The sequence below is a fragment of the Didymella exigua genome, assembly GCF_010094145.1.
Source record: "Didymella exigua CBS 183.55 unplaced genomic scaffold M421scaffold_3, whole genome shotgun sequence".
NCBI lineage: Eukaryota > Fungi > Ascomycota > Dothideomycetes > Pleosporales > Didymellaceae > Didymella > Didymella exigua.
The window spans coordinates 815,772-832,008 of record NW_022984777.1 but is presented as its reverse complement, the minus strand read 5'-3'; the positions used below and the strand labels follow the sequence as shown (position 1 = coordinate 832,008).

The following is a 16,237-nucleotide window of genomic DNA, read 5'->3' as shown; positions in this document are numbered from 1 at the left end:
GTAAGGAAGAAGGAAATCATTCGAATCAGTATCCTACAGTATATGCAGCAGTCGACGCATCCACCAGATCCCGAAATTCGCCAAAGCAATGCTGTTCTACACGACTCTCGAAGGACCTCATCTTCATGTTATAGCAATATTGAAATTCCCACCGTTGTGACTCCATGCTTTTTGAACCGTCAAACAAAGCTAAACACCCGACTTTTTCGTAGGGTCCATCCGCATACGATAATCATTGCGTTCCTTCTGTGCCAGCCAGCCCAAAGAGTCGTGAAACCGTAGCGTGTAGACGACATGACGTCCACATGTACATTTGTGGAAAGTATTAGATCGGTTAAAGGACAAAGCTCCTCAATCATGCAAGAAAGAATTAAACCCCTTACGCACGCAAATGCAACGAGCAGAAAACTTGAGGTTTGCTGTCTGAGCAAGCCAAAAACGTGAGCTATGAATGGCGAGCCGAGTTGCCTGCCCTGGAGAAGCAACCCGGGGGTAGGCCGTGGGGATGGCTAGCGAACTAAGCTAGCGGCCTAGGGCTCTGCTGAGCATGAGTGAACAGAGCGTTGAGGAGACGCTCGACCTGCAAGACGTGTCAATATTATTGTGATGTGTGGCTTTGGCATAATGTAGACTTACCTCAGGTGCTGCCTTGACGAATGGCAGATCCCAGAATGCGTATGTGCGATTCTTAAGGATCTCGAGCAGAGTGATGATAAGTCCCCATGGATGAGGACGATGCACCAACAGGCGCTCCAGGAGTACCCTTGTGATGGTTTGCTGGATTTCAAGCACTTCCTCGTCATCATTTGGAGGGCCGAAGAGGTGCAAAAGTGCATAGCTGAAGAAGTGCGTGTGGGTGTTCGGGTAACGAAGCTGATTGGCGATTGCGCTGATGAAGTGGAACTTCGCTTCGGGGTGGAACTCCTTGACCAACTTCACCATTAATCTAGCGGCGGCGCTGTCTTCGTCAAAGAGCGGGGCCTTGGCTGCTTCAGTGCCCAATGTCGCGACACCAATGTAGAGAACGAGCGCGTGTATCAGAGCTGGATCAGCAGTAGTGGGCACTAACTCGAACCCACTCTCTTTAGCCTGAGGAAAGGAGATGGCATCGCAGACCTTGCGAATGTCCTGGGCCTTAGGCTCCATGGCCTTCAGGAGGTTGTCGACATTAGACTTGATACCTGCCTTGGAGAGGATCTCAACGATGTCAGTTCGGATGACGGGGGCTTGCAGGTTGTTCTCGAGACGGTCGACCTTTAATCCGGCTGTGAAAGGATCTGGCATCTCCAGAATTGTGGACGGGTATGCGCTGACGATCAGGTTTCTTAGTTGAGTGCAGTGCATGGGGATACTGTTGCACAGACGGAAATGGTGTTCGACAAGGAACTCAGGATAGTCGTGGTGGATCACGAGCAGGACACGCAAGACTCCGCGGTAAAAGTTCTGGGCCGTAATGGTCTCTTCGGTAGGCTTAATGAGCTGTCCGGTGAAGACTAACAGCGTCTCCATAAGGCGAGCATAGACGTCCCAGCGCTCGTCCGATTGGCCGCCTTCGAGCATTGCCGGGATGAAGATGCGGTGGGCGACGAGGGTCAGCCATGAGAACGTGAACTTCTGGAAATGGCTCGGCTGCAAGATGAGGAGGGCCCTGGCAACACAGAGGAACAGATCGGCCTTGTGATCCACCAAAGTCTCCTCCTTGGTGGCCTCGTTCAGGCGGAACAGGATGGTAGAGAAGAGACGAAAGAAGACCTTTTGATTAAAGGCATCGCCTCGGGTGTTGTGGTGGTTGCACAGTACTAGGACGGTGACTACTAGCATCTGGTCAAGGTACTTGGATTTGGAGTCCTTGGCATCGCCCTCGAGTTCGTCTTGGTAGGCGACGAGGTCCACGATCAGCTTGCCAAGTGCGTCGATCTTTACAGTGGCCGTGTCAAGAGTACCGGCGCCGTAAGGTAGAGCCTGCTCCAGCTCGTAGGCAGTAACAGAGGCGTCGATGCAGGTACGAATGAACTCGATTGAGGTTTCTTGGCTTTGCATAATGTCCTGCTTGTGAAGCTGGTAGATGAAAGCTCCGATCGATTTCTTTGGAGTCTCTGGAAGCTGCAAGTGGACCCACTCGTCGAAAATGTACTCCAGCTGATCCTTGTGTCCAGTGGCAGGCGGCATCAAAGAAGCCTCAGCGGTAGAAGCTTGCAGATTAGCGATGACCTGCTTGCCTATCTCCAGGGAGGGGTCTTCTGCCAACCAGCTGGTGAGAGCGTCGATGGACAAAGCGAAATCAGCCCGGAAAGCGCTGGGCTGCTCGCTGAGAAGCAACTCCTCCAGCAATGTCGACAGCATCTCGACTGCGGCAACGCGCCTCTCTTGAAGAGCCTTGGCGATAGTGGTGTTGAGACGGTGCATATCCATAAGGCCAACCTCCATCAGGGCGACCATAACGGTGGCCTTGAAGATGCGATCATCATCGTGCAGCGTGGCAAGCCAGATCAGTACTTGACGGGAGGTCTGTACAGACAGTTGGCAGAGGTGGCTGAGCAAGTGCGCCATGACCTCCACCTCTAGGCGTTGTAGCGAGTCAGAGAAGAGATGGTTAGTCACTTGTCCTGCGATACGGAAAGCCCAAGAATCCTTGTTGGGACCGGCAAACTCGATGCTTGAAATAAGCTGGTCGAAGACGCGGTGGATCGGGCTGCTACCTGGCTGTAGCTCACTGATGCGTTTCTCGGGTGCATCTTTGATGACTTGTGTAAGCTCTACGAGAAGCTCCTCGACGCCTCTCTGGCCTCCTGCAGGTCCAGTAGCATCCATGTAGCCATTCAACTGCTGTTGTGCCGGAGGCACGTGAGCAGATTGAAGGTTCTGAAGTCGAGGTTGCTGTGCAGGTTGTCGTGGTTCAGCAGGGGCAGCACCGGGTGTTGGCAGATTTGGCACTGCAGCGAACTGATCCTGGAGGACATCAGGGACCTGGCGTCCGCTATCCTGCGAGATGCTGTTTGTGTGTGGAAGGCCTCGGGCTTGTCGCCCGAAGTCCTCGTAGATTGCCAGCTGCTCCCTGTTCAAGCCACCAGCCGTCTGCTTGTAGGGCTCAGGAATATAGAATGCCCATGGGCTGATGTTTGCATCCTTGAAAGGCTCGTTAGGTCGAGTGTTGCGGAACATCCTTCGCATGCGTACGGCATCCTCGACTTGCATGTCAATCTCAGCCAATGAAGACATTTCAGCTGCCTGTTCTACGGTGTTGCACACCAAGTCGAGGTTGTCGTTGACAAACATGACTACATGTCCCTCAGGGAGCGTCTGTTCTGGGAGATCGCGCGCCATAATGCGAATGTTGTTCTGGATGCTCATGCGAAGCGGCTCCTTACATGTCACCAAAGCCAAGGCACCAGACAGTGCTTTGACGACCGTGTGTGACGCAGTCCTAAGCTTCTCCTCATCCGGCTCCATAGCAAAATCCTTGCTGATGAGCTGGGACGTAGAAATGGCAGCGATCGTAACTGAGCGCTCGACAACAGGAGCTATTATCTCCTGGATAGCTTGGTTGACAGCGGTAAGGAAGATCTTCTTGATCTGTGCTGGCGGCACAGCACTGTTGCCGGACGGTGGGTATTGCAACTGGTTCGTAAAGTCAGGCAACGCTGCGGTAATTGCTGCCGATGAGAAGCGTTCGCTCGGGCCACGAGCACGATTTAGGCTCATGATAGACAGATCGCCAAATGCGTCAAGTCCATCAGTCACCATTGGGTTGAGGAACTCCTCATCAGCTTGAGGTCGAGCTCGGATGCTGTTGGTAGGTTCAATCTCCTTGTGATCGAGGTCCAGGCCCTTACAAAGAACCTCGATTTCGAACTTCTGATTCAGCTTCAGATCCGCGAAGTGATAGAGCTCCATCAGCACACCGAGGATTTCCATCAGCCATGGATTTGGGGGTTGAAACACCGTCGATTTGGCAGCCTGGACCAATACCTTACAGGTGAACGGAATGACGAGTAGAAGTCGGTCGGTATCATATCCTTCGGTCAAAAGATCCTTGAAGGAAATGTTACGGAATTTGACTGGCTGGTCGCGGGCGATTGTCAAAGAACCAAGCCATGATCCCAGGTTTTTAAGGTGAGTTCGCTCCGTCGAACCGAGCGTCCCATCGTTGTTGAGCATCCGTACGACACTTACGTAGCTCTCGCGAAGGACCTCGGCCCAAAGGGTACGGTTGTTCAATAGCTCCAACATATCCAAGTACAGCTGTTGGAAGTTGGGCTGCATCTTCGCACGCTCCTCGACGAGGTAGTTGGCGAACCATTGATGATGCCTGTCTTCGATAGATTCTGTAAGATCGTTGATCTTGTCGTGTAGATTGCGCTCTGATACGTTGTTCAGAACGAAAAGCACCTTGTCCTGCACATCCTCATCCGGGTCTTCGTACAAATCGGGATGGAGTGGGGGATCGACGTATAGGCAAGAGAACTTGGCTACAGCAGACTCTTGCTGGAGGGCATCTTCCAGACCGTTCCCATTGGGAAGTCCAATACTGTTGTGCCCATCTCCGTTGACTTCCCCACCTTGCTGTCCAACGACCTCCTCGGCTTTAGCAAAGATTTCAGTTCCTTGAAGACCGGGTACGATAAGAAGTTGGTCGCAATAGTTAGGCCATTCGGAAAGCCGGTTAGAGAAGTGGAGCAGAGCCTGGAGACCGAACTTATACATGCTATCTTCGGGTCGATACTCTTGCACGGCTTCGAGGACCATGGCCAAGCCAACTTGGAGCGCAATCCTAGAGAGGAGATTGAAATTAATAATCCCGCCAAACAGAACTGCAGTAGTTGCCAACGCCTCCAATGGGTATTCGCCGAAGCAGTTGTACTCGTCGAAGAGGCCATGGATCATGCAAGCAAACAGTTCCTGCTCTGCCGGATCACGGGACTCTTTGTACTTCTTGAGCACGGAGATGATGTCGCTGACGTGGCTGTCGCCACTGTACATGTTTTTGAAGTGCTCTTGCATCTTTGTATCCGCATCCGCTGGAAGAGCGTTGCCGTTCTGGCCATTGGCGTCGATGATGTCATCTACGCCTTCGCCATAGTTGATGAGACGCGGATATGCTTGAATACAGTTGCGTTGGAGAGGCAGGAGCTCATGTTCGGGTAACCCACATTCGGCGAGGAACCAGAGCAGCGGGTAGACGGTCTTGACGGCGAGAGGTAAGCTTAGAGAGTTCCCATCCTCTCGCACGCGCTGCATTTCGTCCGAGGCTCTCTGAGTAAGGAAGTTGGTGAGAATTCGTCGGAAAAGAAGGCCTGCTTGCTCAATGGTCTGCTGCAGCCAAGGCTCGATCTCAAATTTCCCACGCGCGTGCGCCTGTGCCGCCATGTCCAAGCTGATGTCAGTGTTACTGCGAATCAGGGTTTCAGACCAGCTGTTGGCTTCGGCGTGCTCCAGAATGAGGGTGAGAGACATTGGGTCAGCATTGTACGCATCGACGAAACGGTCAACGAGCCATTGTAGGTCCTGCTGCCAGAGGCCGTAGAGGACGAAGTTGTAGATCGGCAACTTCTTGTGGAAGTAGGGGTCGAATAGTTGCTTCAGAGCTTGTTCTTGGAGGGCACCCCAAGGCTTCGGTACTGCTGCTGCTGCGACGAGGAACTCAGCCGTGTGAGGATTGATGACAAGATCCGGTATTCCCATCGTCTGTGCGAAGTGATAGGTCTCCGATGTCTGGAAGATCATCGTAAAAAGCGCGGCAGTAGCATCGAGCGACACGAAGGGATGTCTGACAGCCTGCTCTGCAAATGCTTTGACGTCCTCGGAAGCACTCTCGAACGTCTGCAAGGAGTAGGAAGCCCGCAGTCGCGGTATCTGAGACACATCGAGCTCTTCGGGTGTGCACTGCAGATAGCACAGCAGGAAATAGAGTTGAGTAATGTCGCACTGCCATCTTCCACCCCAGAGCAGCTGAATATCGAAGCTCTCGTTCTCCTGTGCAATCGGGAGCAACGCATCATAGATGGCGATGAACGCGGGCTTGTCGATGCGCAGCTGGGGTTGATCGAAGGCGTGTACGACATCCTGCCAGTCCAACCGCTGCCCAGCGCGATGCCCTCGGAGTGCCGCGACAAAGTTCTTGATATTGTATCCTGTGGAAATTGCCAAGTACAGCACCACCGATGCCACTTGCTGATAGCCAATGTCTCTTGTTTCGGCAGATGCGAGCAGCTCTTTGCTGGCCTCCAACGTAGCTGTGCCCTGCGGTCCAGCGCGTTGTACCAGCTTCACTAGAGGGTTTCGCGACCCATCTGTAAGTTCAGCAAGGATAAGCTTTGCATCGACTGGGCGAGGGACTTGCATGTGCAAGCTCTGATACCGAACCTGCACTGCGTAGGTGAGGTTCATCTTCTTATCCTCGTCCCATCCCTGAGGCGGGTCCTGCAGGAGGCGCTCGACAAGCGTCGCAATGTAATCTGGGTTCGTATCGTCATTCTGATTCGGCTGCGCAATGGCTATCAAGAGGTCGTTGCCAAGACTAGAAAGAAGGGTGTCGGCTGCAGGGTGTTGTCAGTAGATATTATGGACGTGTAGAAGAGACAAGCTCACCTTTTGACCTGAGATCAGTCTTCCTGCATGCTAGCGCGAGTATGGCCATAGATAATGGATCCAGCTGGAAGTGCGAGACAAAGGTGGATAGGTCGAAGTCGCGAAACAAGTCCCCTTCGCTGGAGCTTATCGACTCCGCGATCTTGTCTGCTTGCTCTGGGTCTGTTCGCAGCTTCTGCACCTCTGTTGCGAGAATCTGGTAGCTGCCATTGGGCTCAGTGTTTCGGCCACCCGCGCCGAAGACTTGCGCTGCATTGTTCTGCAACACGCGCCGAAAGTACTTTGAAAACACCTCCATCCCGTTCGAGTCAATCAGCTAGTGTAGGGTTAGCACCACGAAGTGGAGATGTGTACAAACGAAGCCGATGACGCACCTTCCTGATCTGTTCTGTCTGTGTATCCCACTTGGCGCGATCTTTCTCGTCCTTGACAGGTCCGAACTGGCTAAGCAGCAAGAAGACCTGCGCGATGACTATGCGCGAGAGGTTCTGTGACGAAGCACCAGAGGCGGGGTTGGTCGCCGTGCTGGGCGAGCCCACTGTGCTCGATGAGGGCGAGGCGTGTACGAGCTTGGAGCCTCCTGCACTGCCGTTCGACGAAGCTGCACCAGGTGCAGAAGATATCGCGGGCTGGCTCGCGTTGGTCCTGGACCGAGAGGACAGCAGCTGGCTGGTCGGGAGCTGCTGTCCCACGGCTGCAAAAGGTGCGGACGAAGTCGAGGACGCTGCCGAAGACTTGCGGCTACCTACAAGGCGCGATGATGCCGAGGGCAGCGAGGGGAAGCTGGACGCGGCAGGCGAATAGGGCTGACGGAAGCCGCTGGGGGAGGGCGTGTTGCGCTGGTCGTGGGCGGCGCTGGTGGAGATGGGCGTCAGACGGGTGCTCTGGTTGTGTCTCGGGGCGCCCCAGGGGTGTTGCTGGCTCATCGAACTGGTATTTCCATGAGCAGCGCGAGGGCGAACGGGCGGGGTGGAAGCGGCGATGGGGTGGGATGAGGTGGTGGACGTGAAGTTGTGATAGTCGTGGGTCAATTGCAAGAGGTGCTTGGCACTGGCCGCACTTGCCAGCAGCTAGCGACTGGGATTGACACCGAAACGCTGCGCTGCGCCGAACGGCTCGTTCGTCTGCGAGCAGTGCATTCACTGGAAAACTTCTGCTCATACTGCAAAGAGCTGTGATCACGTGCTTGTGCAATTATTGTCCGACTCCAGTGTCGACGCTGCAGTTCGCCGGCACTGCAGGTGGTTGCCGCATCCATACATCCATACCCCACATTTCCATGTTGGTCATGAGTGTTCGACTCCTCTCATACTCACGTCCTCATTATCGTTTTGCACAAGCACAGAACCTGTTACCAAGCTTGACCTAGAAGTAGTCTTCACTGCCAGGTTATTATTGCCTTCCATCAGTCTTGAGCTTGGACTGATCATGGGCCATCTTGTAGCTCCTTGCAGGCTCAGCAACCTGGCTGGTGGATAGTGCTCCGTACTGTGCAGACGTATACTTGAAATCAGCATGACGGAATTCGTTACGCTAAAGCGGCAATATCTCTGCCTCGTAGTGAGAGCTGCGGCTTGGTAGCACCAGCGCCAAAGATGGGTTCAAGCTGCTGTTCGGCTTCAGGTATTGAGATGCACAGGTGATAGCCGCCGAGGACCCTGAGACATGCATCTGCGCTGCCAGCAAGCGATATCCACAGGACAGCTCATGCGCACATGAAGCTAATGGCTCTCGAGGCATAGAGCTGCACGAGTGGTCGTCTCACTGCAGCACACGTCGTCATATCGCGGTGGTAGGGCTGAGCGCGCGTCTAGCGCTCCTTCCCGCCCGCGTCGCCCAGGGAAACGCGCGACCACAACATCGTCAGGGCACAGCTCGAGGTAGGCTGCCCAGGACCCGTACCCTTACCACCCCTACCTGGTCGCACCACCTTGCGGCACCATTGATACCCCGTATATAATACTCCAACATTTTTTGCGACGCTCGTTGTTGCTGTGTACTGCTCGCTGCCATATTGAGCACCCGCTCCACTCAGTAAACAGCCGGCACAATGCCAGGCACACCGACATCCGAGGTGCCTTCGGTATCTCTTTCGTGTACGATAGCTCTTAGGCACTTGCAGGATACCTGCTGACAGCTATTAGTTGCCAACAACTTTTGGGGCAAAGATGACGCTGGTGTTGGGCCCTTGCTCGACCGCATGCATTTTGCCAAAGTCACCAACGACGAATTGAAAGCCTTCTACGCTGCACGGGCAGCCATCGAAGAAGAATACTCTAAAAAGCTGCTGCAACTTTCTCGCAAGCCCCTTGGGTCCTCAGAAACCGGCACACTGCGAATGTCCTGCGACGTCATACGGGCCGAAGTCGAGTCCATGGGCAAGGCCCACCAGAGCGTCGCCCAACAGATGCACACCGAGCTCGAGGAGCCACTGCAGGCTTTCGCTGGGGGGATGAAGGAGCGCAGGAAGATTGTGCAGAACGGTATCGAGAAGCTCTTGAAGCTGAAAATGCAACAGACGGCCACGGTCAACAAGGCACGCGACCGGTACGAACAGGACTGTCTGAAGATCAAGGGCTTCCTTGCGCAGGCGCACATGGTCATGGGCCATGAGGAGCGAAAGAACAAGGCCAGATTGGAGAAGACGCAGATCAACCTGTCGACCACAAGTGCTGAATATGAGGCTGCAGTGAAGGTTTTAGAAGAGACCACCGGTCGCTGGAATAGGGACTGGAAGGCAGCTTGCGACGTGAGTTGGGCTTGAGAAGATGCAAGCAACGCCGCTGACAACTTCGCAGAAATTTCAGGATCTCGAAGAGGAACGTATTGACTACACTAAGAGCAGCCTCTGGAACTTCGCCAATATCGCCTCGACGGTGTGTGTCAGCGACGATGCCTCATGCGAAAAGATGCGTTTGTCACTCGAAGATTGCGACGTCGAGAAGGACATAACGAACTTCATCACCGAGACTGGCACAGGCCAGGAGATACCAGACCCTCCAAAGTTCATCAACTTCTGCCGAGGAGATGCTGAAACGTCATCGCAGGTGTCAGATGATGAGAACTACTCAGTTGCACAATTTGCAAGGACTATGAATCCATCGTACCGCGCCTCGTCTCCCCCAATTTCAGTGTTCGAATCACACCATGACCCCAACAACCCTTTGGCCAGGGAGCTGGGCTTGCAGCATGATACACAGCCCATCGCTGTCCCTCAGGATCAAATCAATCTCCCGTCGCCGCGACAGCCTGAATCGCAGCAGCAGACACCGCGACCATCTACCGCTTCTCGGACAGTGCAGCCTGATCCTCGGTTGGTACAGGCACAACAACAAGCACGTCAGCAGTACCAACAAAGTCCGACATCATACAACGACTACCCAGCAGATGGCATGACTCAGTTCTGCCGACCTGCAGCGCCGTCTGAACGAAGCACCGTCCCAAGCCCTATGATGCGACCCCAGAGTCGAGACTCACACAGTGATCACTCGGATCTAAACTCATTCTCCAGTATTGAGCCACCTAGTGGCTCTGCCTCGCCAGGAAAGCCAATGCCGCCGTCTTTCTCCGAGCCAAGCCCTATCGAGGAAAACTCTTTCCAGAAGAAACGAGGCTTCTTCAACAGTCCCTTTGGTCGCAGAAAGAGCAAGCCGGAAATCGAGACGCCTGCTTCGGTCACACCGACAAGCCGCAATACATGGGCTCCAGCATCACGACAAAACACCAATGAGAACGTCAGCCCAACGCGACCACTTGGTAGGATTAATCGTCAACCTATGGTCCAGGATGCCACACGGTCTACGAGCCCTGAGCCGGTCGATCCACGTGCCAACTTCCAGCTGAACGTTGGGAACAATGTCTTCGATGTAGCGTCGCCAGACAAGAAGAAGAAGAGGCAGGAGCAGGAGAAGTCACCATTAGAAGAGCTTGATCCTATCGCTGCTGCTCTCGAGGAGCTCAGAGGCGTTACAAAGCAAAGCACCCTGCGCGTGTCCGCCGACAAATTCGCGGGCCTGGCAACACCCCAGCCACCTGCCACACCCTCTGTTGGGTCGAAACTGCCAGGGGGTGCACCTACACCATTGACAAGTATTAACTTGAATGCTGCGAAGCGAGGAACACCTCCACCATCCTACGAACAGCCACCGATGTCTCGCCTTGGCGCTCCCAAGCCGGCGCATACAGCACGCCAGATGCAAAAGACGACAGAGATGTATGTCAACCAGAAGGCAAACGTGTTCAACGGCAATGCAGGATCGCGGCCTACGACCCGTGGCAATTCCCAGCAGGAGGTCCCAAGGGCCACTTCTCCTGCACCAAATCGGGCTACTAGTCCCAGACCAAGCGTATATACCGGTCAACAGCGATCATCGCAGGGACAAGTGCCTGCATCACCTTCCACGTACCGCCCTGCTCAACGACAGCAGCAGCAATCGCCCGCTCCAGCTGCTAATTATAATCGATCGATTTCACCAAACCCATACGCAGCTTCGGCGACCGGCGGTCGACCACGCGCACAGACAGCTACTGCCCCTGCGCAAGCCTACGGCACTCCGGTCAGCCGTAACTCGTACTCGTCAACCAGAGGCGCTTCTCCAGCCATGAATTCTATGCCCCGAGCAGCTTCGCCGCAGCCGCCGCCGCAGCCAGCTTATGCGCAGTCACGACCTGGATCCCGCGCTGCTCCTGGTTCACGAGCTGTCAGCCCCCAGCCAGCATTCCGCAATATGGATGATCGACCGCATAGCTCCCACAGTGCGGCGGCAAGGTCTATGGCCGGCAGCGAACGGGGAGATGGGTCTGTGTACGGTGGCAGTATTCGAGGTCGACCACAGAGTTCGTTCTATGGTGGAGGTGGAGGCGGCAGTGGTAGCTCAGTAAGGGCCGAATCCAGAGTACGCAGCAAGAGTCTGGCGGAGCCCAAGAACTACAACCGCGATGGGCGTATCATTCTGAACTACTGTAAGTGGCGATGATGTTGGATTCTGTTCGTTCATCACTAATCAGACTACAGCTCGTGCAATGTACACGTACACAGCACAGATCCCAGAAGAGCTAGCCTTCTCGAAAGGCGACATTCTTGCCGTGTTACGACTTCAAGACGACGGATGGTGGGAGGCAGAGGTTGTTGGTAAGGACGGCAGACCTGGACTTGTCCCGTCCAATTACTTGCAACCTTGCTGATCCCCTGGTGGGAGTTTGCGATGACTTCAGCTTTGTGATTACTTTGACTTCAGCGGCTTTTGTATATTCCCCTTCTTTCACAATCGTTGACCATATTGTTGGTTTTGGCTGGCTAGCCGCATCCAAACTGCTATTAGCGGGCGTCATTCGTTTTTGGTATACCAGTCTATTGGATGATCGTGTCTGGGGTTGTTGGGCAAAGTAGCGAAATTGTACATGAGAAATTGTTGCACAGTACGTTCACGTCTCTAGTCCATACATGGGCATTCGTGCATTCACGTCCCCTTCTTACGTAGCGTTAGCGTAACTTGTTGCTTCTCGGCGTCAAGGACGGCTTTCCCGACGCGTTTGACCTGTGTAGTGAGTAACCAATACCGCTGAGCAGTCATGTTTACATTACTTCTTGACGACCGCTTTCGCGCACATGACGACAGTAGGTATTTGCATACTTTTTCTACATCAACGGTCTTGCTTGCCCTCAGCAAGCTTCAACGAAAATGGAAGGATGCCGCGCTCCTCTCCGTGTTCCATTCCACCCACTACCATCTTTGGCAAGAGCCTGTCCATACCCTATCTCTCGCGACCCTCATCCGAACATCGGTTATGGACGCTCCATCATTCACCGAGACGTTGAAAGACTTTGTCGAAGCGAGGAGCTGCCTAGCATCTACCAGCAAGGAGCCTTCGATCTGCCAATTGACAAGACTGACTTTGATGACGTCTCTTTTGACGATGATCGTCTCAAAGAGAAACGCGTGGTCGACTTGGACTACGATTTCGACCCGCAGCACCCGCTAAATTGGCCGGCATGGAAGAAAGGCCTAAATGTGGGCTGCATTTTCTTGATGTGCATCATTTCGTGAGTCGACCACAATCACCTTGAGGTACAGCCATTAACAAATTTCTGCAGCCCATTCACGTCTTCGGTCTTTGCGCCAGCCATTCCAGACCTGATGAAAGATTCAAGGCTACATATTCCTACCTTTCTTCGTTCGTGCTGAGCATTTACGTCCTCGGCTACGCCATCGGTCCGCTTCTGATCTCTCCGCTCTCAGAGTTGTTTGGCAGAGTGCCTCTATACCATTTCTGCAAAATGCTGTTCAGTATCTCGACACTACTATGCGGCACAATATATTCCTTGTGCACTCTCGCAGGCGTCCGACTCTTCGCTGGCATGGGCGGTAGCTCCGTTTTCGCGCTCGCACCTAGCTCGGTCGCGGATATGTTTCCAGCAGAAAAGCGCGGCGCAATCATTGCACTGATCGCCATACCGGTAGGCTATACCCTTGGCCCTTCTTTCAGCCCTACGGCAGGGTCTTACATCAACGCTGCTTGGGGATGGCGGTGTATATTCTACATCACCGGTGGAATCGAGCTGATAACCACATCTCTGAATTCCGCGGGCGTAAGTGAGGCGTACGAGCCTGTTCTACTGCGCAGGAAAGACACACGACTGCGGAGGCAGAAACGCGCGAAGGACAGCCCAACAAGATCAAGATTCGACTTCGACGCCAACACCTCCAGGTGGAAGGCACTCGGAGCAGCAATGCTGATGCCTCTGCGCATACTCATTTTCTCGAAGACCATACTGTTAACAAGCGGGCTGACAGCTATTGGATATGGCTGGATGTACATCCTGTACACAACACTTCCAGGAACTTTCTTGACCGCATATGCATGGGAGTCTAAGACTATAGGCCTCGCATATCTCGGCACTGCACTCGGGGCGCTGACAGGCATGATCGCAGGCACGAAGACCTCTTACGCCGTCATCAACAAGAGGAACCTCAGAGGGGACAGTAGGCTGGAAAATCGGTTGTTGCCGGTGTGCTTCTTTTGGCCGCTTGTCAGCGGTGATCTAGTTCTATACGCGCGGATTGCGCAGAACAGAGTCCACTGGGCGGTGCTGTTGCTGGGCACGTGTATCTTCGGCGCTGGAGCTATGAGTGCCATCATGAGTCCTTCAGTAGCATCGAACTTGCGTATGCTAATGAAACGTAGTTCTTCACAGGTACCTACATCATAGATGCTTACCCGGCTCACTCAGCTTCTGGCATTGCGGCGAGCACGCTATTGAGATCGATTCTTGGTGGTTTGGCACCGTTGTTCTCGAATAAGATGTACGAGCGGCTGGATGTAGGGTGGAAATTCACTTTGCTAGCATTTGTTGCGTTGGTCGTGGCGCCGGTGCCGTGGTTTGTATATCGTTTCGACGAAAGGTGGAGGAAGAATGAGAGAATTGGTCGGGGTTTCTTAGATGAGGTATCAGGGGCACAGAGGGGACAGTATGGTAAGGACACGGACAGCTGGAGCAAGTTGACGGTAGCCGTGGGAAGGCCCGATTTTTGAGACGTGAGCGAAAGCTTCTTCTTCTTGTGAGTCCTTTGGCGTGATAGTTGTGACGGCTGTCGACATTATCTGTTCGCTACCGGAATGTATTTACCTATGCTCGTATGATGAATTATGTATATGCAAATTGAAGGGCTGATAGTAGTACTTACGCACCCTGTTTATGTCCCTCGTTCCCAATCTCACAAGCGGCACATGCGTGCCTGTCTACAGCTCTCCTGCGCAGTCACCCACTCTCCACACCCCCATCACACACTCATCCAGGCACTTCCAGGTATCCCATATGGCGCCAGTCTCACACAACTTAGGCGCGCCCAGCACAGCCGCCGTGACATCGGCACCCGCCGCACCGCGCCGAGCTGCGCCTCACCACCAACACGCAACCATTTGTCGTGCTTCACGCCTCGTTTTGCGCTGATGGACATGGGCTGCATGAACGGCAACATGTGGGCGACCTGATGTGCGACTCAATAGGCAGTGACATTGACAGGTGGCCAGCGAAACGGTGGTTACGAGGTGGTTAGAACAGGTTCCGTGGTATTTTGAGAAGCGTAATACCCGCTGGTGGGAAGCTTTTGCAGGCAAGACCTTGTGTAAATGATGATTGCGATGTTGGTAGTGACGCGCGTGAGCCACTTTGAGGCCGGCTGTTTTACTGACCGAAAAAAATTGGTAGTGGTTAGGGCGTAAGACGCCAGCATTTGCGGCAGAAGGTCAGGTCTGTGGTGACTGTCAAAGTCTAGTGGCAGCCATGTGTCAGAAGTGAATATCTCGTGCTCGCGAGGTGCAGTTGTCATTTTGAGATGAGTGCAATGATTCTGTAAACAAGCGTTGCCTTGCTAGAGTATCTTTTGCTGACAATTCTTATCGGCACAGGAGAGGCTCACAATAGCAATGCGACGACATCGACGTGTACCTATGTAGACAGTGCCATTTTGCAGACTTCAGTGGTCTTACAAGCCATTTCTTCAGTTTGAAGTGGATGCTTGCTGCTAGAGTCGTGCTCAGCAGTCCCCGATGATTGTTTGCTCTCCTCAGATCAACATGGCCAGCATCTCAGAACGATGGGAGAAAGGTTGCAGCTGCACATAAAGCAGTAGATGGGATATCAGCACTCGACTCGTTATGTCGACGCCGATGGCGCACATTATTCATGACTCATCCCATCCTCCATTTCCCGTCTGACCGGAACCTCTGACGGGATTCCCCAGCATTAATGGACTTACTTCGCAACGATCCAGACAGTCGGGATGGGGCCGAGTCAAAGCGCTGCGAACCGAATCGACGAACGGCTGCAAGCGACGGTGGCGGAAAGTATGATCGAAAGGGTTCGGCGGTCAGCGATGTGTAGAAACTTAGTAGCTGATGGTGAGACCGCTTGCCGAACTTTCCACGCGGTTATCACGAGAGTCACTTCGAAGGGGGCTTGTCTTGCGGCTCGCCTGTCGACATGTCGGCCGCCTAGGCAGTCGAAGGTCCAACCTCAATGCAGATGTTATCGAGGGATCAAGGTATCAAGTCGAACCTGGACATGCCTCAAGATAGGTTACAGGGTGATGGACGTTCATGCAGTACAGACCAAGACCCTCAGTGTTCCTTCGCCTTCGATCTTCGAAGAAAGGTGGAGACGTTCATTGAATGTTTGAACGTGTACTCGCGAGACTTCCCAGCTGCTCGCCCAGCCTTCAGCCCATGGCAAGACGTCGCGAGATCCTTGTAATATAATAGTCTTCCGTGCCGATACAGGCTCGACAGGTTGGCCTCTGCGTCTCAGGTGTAGAGCTGCGAAACTCATTTGGTCTGGCCGTCCTCAATTCCCTACCGAACGCTGTAAGACACGACGCCGGCATTGGGTTTAGCTGGATCTGGCGAGTATGAGGTTGCTGTTGAAATCGTTGACCGACTTTTGTTGTTGAGCACGTTGAACGAAGATGCTCGTACTCCGGAGTACCTCCAAAGTGCATGCATGAGTTCAACGCAGCACACGTCTGGCGTGGTAGTGGCAGCGCAGTTGCATCACTTGCCAACATTTTTGCCATTCATGTGGAACCCTGAGGTCTTGGATGCACAGTGAGATGCGCTTGATCTGCCGCACCACAGGTGATCGTTGGGTGAT

General features: G+C 53.7%; 3 protein-coding genes across 3 annotated transcripts; 2 read left to right on the top strand and 1 right to left on the bottom strand.

The window, feature by feature from the left end:
* Positions 1 to 517: 517 nt before the first annotated feature.
* On the bottom strand, positions 518 to 7,514 carry M421DRAFT_98060 (Not1-domain-containing protein; the record flags this gene model as incomplete). The annotated part of the gene is made up of 4 exons (XM_033598576.1): positions 518 to 580; positions 637 to 6,536; positions 6,589 to 6,904; positions 6,963 to 7,514. 4 exons carry the CDS (start codon positions 7,512 to 7,514, stop codon positions 518 to 520), a joined length of 6,831 nt encoding a protein of 2,276 aa, XP_033453112.1.
* Positions 7,515 to 8,478: 964 nt separating this feature from the next.
* Positions 8,479 to 12,053, top strand: M421DRAFT_416465 (uncharacterized protein). Its single transcript, XM_033591081.1, has 4 exons — positions 8,479 to 8,684; positions 8,733 to 9,337; positions 9,387 to 11,550; positions 11,603 to 12,053. Exons 1-4 carry the CDS (start codon positions 8,639 to 8,641, stop codon positions 11,770 to 11,772), a joined length of 2,985 nt encoding a protein of 994 aa, XP_033453111.1. The 5' UTR covers positions 8,479 to 8,638; the 3' UTR covers positions 11,773 to 12,053.
* Positions 12,054 to 12,149: 96 nt separating this feature from the next.
* Positions 12,150 to 14,016, top strand: M421DRAFT_399275 (MFS general substrate transporter; the record flags this gene model as incomplete). Its single annotated transcript, XM_033590181.1, has 3 exons — positions 12,150 to 12,631; positions 12,683 to 13,738; positions 13,774 to 14,016. Coding segments are annotated over exons 1-3 (1,350 nt in total), but the record flags the coding sequence as incomplete, so codon positions are not given.
* Between the last annotated feature and the right edge of the window lie 2,221 nt (positions 14,017 to 16,237).

Bases quoted from the DNA above. Each gene is read 5' to 3' on its own strand.
- M421DRAFT_416465 (XM_033591081.1), top strand. From the start codon at position 8,639: ATGCCAGGCACACCGACATCCGAGGTGCCTTCGGTATCTCTTTCGT. The intron at 8,685-8,732 runs GTACGATAGCTC...GACAGCTATTAG, and splicing joins GCCTTCGGTATCTCTTTCGT to TTGCCAACAACTTTTGGGGC. The intron at 11,551-11,602 runs GTAAGTGGCGAT...ATCAGACTACAG, and splicing joins GCGTATCATTCTGAACTACT to CTCGTGCAATGTACACGTAC.